Raw genomic sequence first — 6,025 nt, forward strand, 5'->3', positions numbered from 1 at the left:
TAATGTAAGTGAATATGGACGAATAAATCGATCAATCAAATATGATCACGAAGAAACTACAGTGAAGAGAAAGCAGAAATTCAGAGGCAAAACGTGAATGAAGATATTCTATATTGAATGTTTTGCGTCATAATGTGCTTCTACAGAAGAAACTGTTTTCCTTTTAAACAAGCTAATTTTTTAATCGCCAAGTACTAAGTTTGTCTTTTGTTATAACATCAGTTACAACAATGGCTCAATTGTATGTTAAGATGTTATTCCCCACTCCATTAGTTACACTGCTTGGTCTTTTAGATCAAACCTATAATCCTTCTCCATGTTCTATAAGAAAATGTCTCTCAGTGTAGAAATCTTTTTTGTACTTCTGAAGTTCCATCAAGTATGTAATCAATTTAGTGAAAAAATCTTCAAGTTACATTTTCCTACAAAAGAAGAAAACTCCTTTCTCAAAGAAAGCCTTTATTTCCAACACATATTCTCACAGAATTATGTTCATGGCATATATTATTTTACAGTTATTTGGATTAAAATACAATCTATTCAGTAAACCAAACACCAAACCATATTGGTCATATTTACATTCCAGGCCTGTGAAACGCTGCACAAATCCATGGTGAGCATTATCTCATGTTGGTATTTACACTATGGCTGTTGTTGGACACACAGGAGGATCTGCCCCTTTGAGTCTGTCTTTTATTGGTCTGGTGTGATTTTTACCTCCACATAGACAATCATTTCATGATTGACATAAAAAACTGTTGGCAGTGTGATCAAGTCCTGAAGGGCACTCTGTCTTGTTTAAGATCGCGGGAGAACCTGAGCAATGGTGTCCCGGGCACTCTGACTGAGCCTGTCTGGGAACTTGACCTCGTAGTCCACTATCAGGTCGCCTCGACGATCAGGCCGTTTGGGATAAGGCAGTCCCTCACCGCTGATCCGCCGCTTCATCGCTGGGTGCACGATATCTGTTGATGGCACAGTTACCATTCTACCATCCAGTGTTGGAGCATTGACTGTGCAACCACATAAAGCCTGGTGGGATGGAGAGGGGGAAAAAAAGGGAAAAGAACATTCAGTTAGGATCATGAATAAGGACCAATGAGGACTCATTCTACTTATATTTTTCAGGTGAAAACTATAATCTTATTAAAACAAGTAACTCAGTAAATAAACTTACATCTCTGAGTGAGATCTTGGCTGTGTAAACAATGTCAGAGCCGTCACGTTTGAATACAGCATGGGTCTTGTCCTTCAGCACAAAGACCACATCAGCTGGAATGTTTCTGGGAGTCTCGTCCCCCTCTTTAGGAAATGTGATTTTAGTGCCCTCCTTCCAACCCTTCTTTATCTGCACCTCCAGGATTTTATCTTCTGCCCTTACAGTTCGCCCATCGGGGTTCAGTCTTTTACGAGAGATCTTCATTTTCTTTGTGCAACCTGACAGAACTTCCTCCAAGGTCACCTGCAGATCATGAATCACAGGGGGGTCCTGCTGCTTCTTTACAACACTACTGTGACTACCCATTCCTCCCATACCAGTGCTAAAGGACCGGGGGAATCCAGGCCCCATCCCAAAGCGGGCAAAAGGGTCATCAGTGTCCATGTCCTCATCCATGCCCCCATTGTGGGCCCCAAAGAACTGTTCGAAGGGGTTACGTCCACCAAAGAACTCTGCAAAAATGGCATGAGGGTCGCCCTGGAAGCTGTAGCTGAAGGAGCCAGGACCGCCGCCGCCGCCGCCACCGCCACATGAGGGGCCTCCGCCTTTCAGACCTGTAGAAGAGGGGCAATCAGTTAGTCCATCAAGCATTTGTTGCTGTACATAACAGTTTATCAAATAAACAAATGCTATTATAATCAGTAATTTAACTCTGATCATGGCATTTTTCATATAAGTTATTCTAGTTATGTTAAGGTTATCACATTTTTTCAAATGAAATTTTGTCAAGTATACATGATGGTATAGTGAATTGTGTGTTGTATGTAAACACTCATCCCTCAATACTGTAACTATTCCCTATTATCCTTGGGTCAACCAAAAATGACTCCAGACAAAAAGTGAAAAAATAAATAAATAAATGTGTATGTGACAAATAAATATTATTAATAATAATAATAATAATAATAATAATAATAATAATAATAATAATAATAATAATAATAATAATAATAATCACATGACTGATACTCAAGTCTCCACATCAAAGATAATGATGACTGGGCTCTAAGCCAAAGTAGGCTATTACTTATCAGTTTGTTTATGTGTTTGTTTGGGTATGTTCTTATTGGGGCAACAATTAATTGCAATATGACCAATATGACTGCAGATCGCAGGATTGTTTTATTTTCTACTGGCCATCAAATATGATCCTCAAGAAGAAAAATGCCAAATAAAAATAATCTAATCAATATTTTTTAAAGACAATGAAAAACTAAAAAATATTATTCCAATTGAAATTGGAAAATTTGAAGGGGGATTCAACGAATCTAGATATGTCGATGTGAATACGTATAATAGTAGCATCATGAAAATATTTCTGTTTTGTTGTTACTAGTAAGTTTCCAAAAGGAGAGAAATCAGGAGAGCGGTACGAACATGCAGTGCAGAGACTGATAGCGTTGTTACCATAGTAACGCATCCGGGGCCTACTGTATGTCCTTCCTATTTCCTGTAAGTTGACGTATGGAGTACAATAACGAAAGTAACTCTGCAACTTTTGCAATGTTTAGGTTTCTGGCATTTTTGTACACATCTAAGACAAAAGCAGGTCCGGGTCCTTCCTTAACTCCCCATTGTACCTAAATTAACAAAATAAAATAAATGAAATAAAGATAACAGCATCTGCCCCACGCTTTCAGTTTCCGTGCATCACAACCACGGACATAAAGCTGCACGTTAACCGCTACTCCTCCCCGCTACTCCGGTTTGTGCAACGACTGAGAATAACAACTGTCTCAGACTATCGCTGTCTTCTTGTAGAAACATGTAATGTGAGTTTTCCTGTTTGTGAAGCCTCGCCTTTCCTGGCTCAACTACACGCCTGAGCTGAAGGACAGCAGAGCGGAGCAGGCAGCGCCATTACCCGCGGGATAACGTTAATGTCGTCGGTCAGAAGTGCGTTTGACACTGGTCATGGCTCAGCCGGGGACTGTAGCCTAGCTGACCTCCATGTATGGCTGCAGTGTTCCAAGTTATTCTTACATCAGTTTCACTTTCAGATTGTTTCTGCGACTAGACAGTTCAAAGAGCTATAAACCTTACCCTCTTCACCAAAACGATCGTAGATGTCCTTTTTCTTTGGGTCGCTCAAAACGTCGTAAGCTTCGGCAATTTCTTTGAATTTCTCCTCGGCTCCAGGTGACTTGTTTTTGTCGGGGTGAAAGCGCAGAGCCTGCTTACGATAAGCTTTCTTTATATCATCCTCCGACGCTCCTTTCTTAATTCCCAAAACGTCGTAGTAGTCTTTACCCATTTTGCTTGTTTAGTCTTGTTTTAGTTGTTTAAGCAGTCCAGAGAGAGCTGTCACTGAAGCACGTCAGTCGCAACGCTCCTCTGTCGCTCTCCTGCCCTGCCTCAGCCCACGGAGCGCCGGGTATTTTCTTTTAAACCCCGTAGAAACTTCCAGAGTTTTCCATAAAGAGCCTGAACTGTCTCAACTGTGACGGTTCAACGGAGACACGCCCAGGGGCACGGCAGCCGTGGTGCGTTCAAGGTCCGTCGGACATACCTTCCTACACTATCGTAGCCTACAGTTAGGCCTAGTTTTATTTCCTCAGAGATTGCAAACACGGCAACGAGGACATTTAGAAGTTATTGCTGACTATAGCTCCGATAATTTATGTTTTAATCCCATCGTAAATAAAACAATGTAGCCTACTGTTTCTGCGGACATTGCTGAAATACCTGTCTGTCAGTCAAGCAATCAATGTTAAAGCAACAATTAGAGAATAAACCATATAGTAGACAAAAACAAAGATGAAATGTGAAAGCGTTATGTGAAGTACTTTTTTAACTATCTAATAAAACTCATAAACCCTACCACACTGAAGTACTGTGGATTGACTGCTGGCAGCAGCTTCTGTTATGCTTGGGCCTGGCCCAGATTTGAGACTACTAAATCCCCTGCATACTGCTGCTGGTGTGGTGCACAACAGGGACATGTAAGGCAGAACACTGTGGCACTTTTCAAAAGGAAGAGGTCATTCAAAATAATCCCAAACATATCCAATCTGACCAGCCTTTCTTGAATACTTATAAAACACTATGTGAGTCTCAGTAAAATGTAATGATTTTTTGTTGTTGTTTTTCCAAAGTCTTTTTCCATATTTTTTACAGGAAATGGGGAAATGAGCTATGGAACACGTGTTCTTCTGATAACAGCACACAGGAGTTTAATCATTCACTGTTTATTGCATGGACTGTCTGGACTACAAGTAACCAGGCCAATAAACGTCACCAAATGAAAACTAAAACTGCCCTGCAAGTGTCACAGTACAGTAACAAGAAAATGTGAAGTTCTTGAAAGACTGTTGTAACTGTACTGAATAAGAGATACCTGTCTTTCAAACAAAACTCTATCAGAGATGATGTTGCAGGTAAAGCAAGCAGTGTCAGGGAACCAAGATACTCACATCTGTAGACACTTTGGCAAATATACCAATCAACTTTTTATGTAAAATAGATAAATTGATGTGGTGTATTTTCTACCTCCTAATGTGCTAAGTAATTTACCCTGAGGGTTAATTGTGGGGGCAAAAACATTGCCCTCTGCCAAGGATAAGAAACACCAAAGACCTACCAAGGGTTTGGGGATTTATTACAACCCTTTGCCTAACCAAAGGGAACAACTGGTAAATAATAAATAATGATCATCGAAATAAAGACCGAGTCATGCTGTTCGGCGGGATGGGGTGCAGCGTCTCTCAGCCACAAAGGTATCAAGAGTCTGGACACCTACTGTCAGAATGACTGAGCCTTGAGTGCATCACAGTTACAGATAAACAAACAGTTCAAGGTAGCCTACATTTAATACCATTGTCTGAAAAGGTCCAAAGTAACTGATGGCGTCAGCTACCACTCAGTGTGGCAGCTGACTCTTATTGATTAAATAATCATTCCTTCTGTTTAGAGAGGTGGAGTTTTAGAGAACATACTAGGCTATATAAGGTCAGGACTTTTGGCTAAGACCCAGAAGTCTCATAATTGGCTCTAGAGGCTTCTCGAAGATTCGCCTTTTGACACATCTTTTTTGTAATAAATTCTTTTTTACCATCTACAAAGAAGACGTGTCAGAGTGGTCATCTTTTTCATCAGCATCGACATCAAAAATATACCATTGACAATCATTTAGTGCATGGTTAATTTGAAATCAGTTTGAAGAACGGTGATGACACCACTTATGGGTTTGTCTGTATCAGGTGAAACAAAACCTGTTTTTCAGTGGTGAGAGTTGTGTCAGTTTAGATCACTGTAGTGAGACGCCAATGCCCCACCCAAGTCACTTTCTGATTTCTTTCTTTGTTTTTGTTTTTTATGTGGAGCTCAGAACAGTACAGATTTTTTGCAGTTCAGCATTCTCTTTAAGACCAAAATCAGTTCAAACCACATAGGCTACATGTATCTTGTGTATTCACAGCAGCACTGCACGGACTACCACAGTGGAAATGATTGTGACCTGCCTGCAATAAGGTGTGTATTGGACATGTCTATGGGCCTGGGGTTATTGTGCTGTTTGGTTGGTGTATGAAAGTTATTTTGGGCTGAATGTGCTTGACTTCTGCAAACAATTCAAATATATATAGACCATCTATGAAAAGATATACAGGCAACAGTGAATGTCAGACTTTATTAAGTGACATACACAAAATAGCCTACCATCGTGGACAAAATACATAGGTAAATAGAGAACGCAATGAGTAAAAGATGATGAAAGAATACAATTGTGGGAAATATGTGACAAAATGTACTTAACATGAAAGAGAGAAGGAAAAACTAATATGTTTTCTCGAGAAATTAAGAAGTCAG

General features: G+C 40.1%; 1 protein-coding gene across 1 annotated transcript; it reads right to left on the minus strand.

The window, feature by feature from the left end:
- Positions 1-442: 442 nt before the first annotated feature.
- Positions 443-3,628, minus strand: dnajb1b (DnaJ heat shock protein family (Hsp40) member B1b). The gene is made up of 3 exons (XM_083976822.1): positions 3,263-3,628; positions 1,178-1,773; positions 443-1,032 (listed from the first exon to the last, which is right to left on the minus strand). The coding sequence occupies exons 1-3, from the start codon at positions 3,471-3,473 to the stop codon at positions 799-801; spliced, it is 1,041 nt and encodes a 346-aa protein (XP_083832948.1). The 5' UTR covers positions 3,474-3,628; the 3' UTR covers positions 443-798.
- Between the last annotated feature and the right edge of the window lie 2,397 nt (positions 3,629-6,025).

Source organism: Trachurus trachurus (genome assembly GCF_905171665.1).
Source record: "Trachurus trachurus genome assembly, chromosome: 1".
In the NCBI taxonomy this organism is placed as follows: Eukaryota; Metazoa; Chordata; class Actinopteri; order Carangiformes; family Carangidae; genus Trachurus; species Trachurus trachurus.

Bases quoted from the DNA above. Each gene is read 5' to 3' on its own strand.
- dnajb1b (XM_083976822.1), bottom strand. From the start codon at position 3,473: ATGGGTAAAGACTACTACGACGTTTTGGGAATTAAGAAAGGAGCGTCG. The intron at 1,774-3,262 runs GTAAGGTTTATA...CCTCTTCTACAG, and splicing joins CGATCGTTTTGGTGAAGAGG to GTCTGAAAGGCGGAGGCCCC. The intron at 1,033-1,177 runs GTAAGTTTATTT...CCATCCCACCAG, and splicing joins CCAAGATCTCACTCAGAGAT to GCTTTATGTGGTTGCACAGT.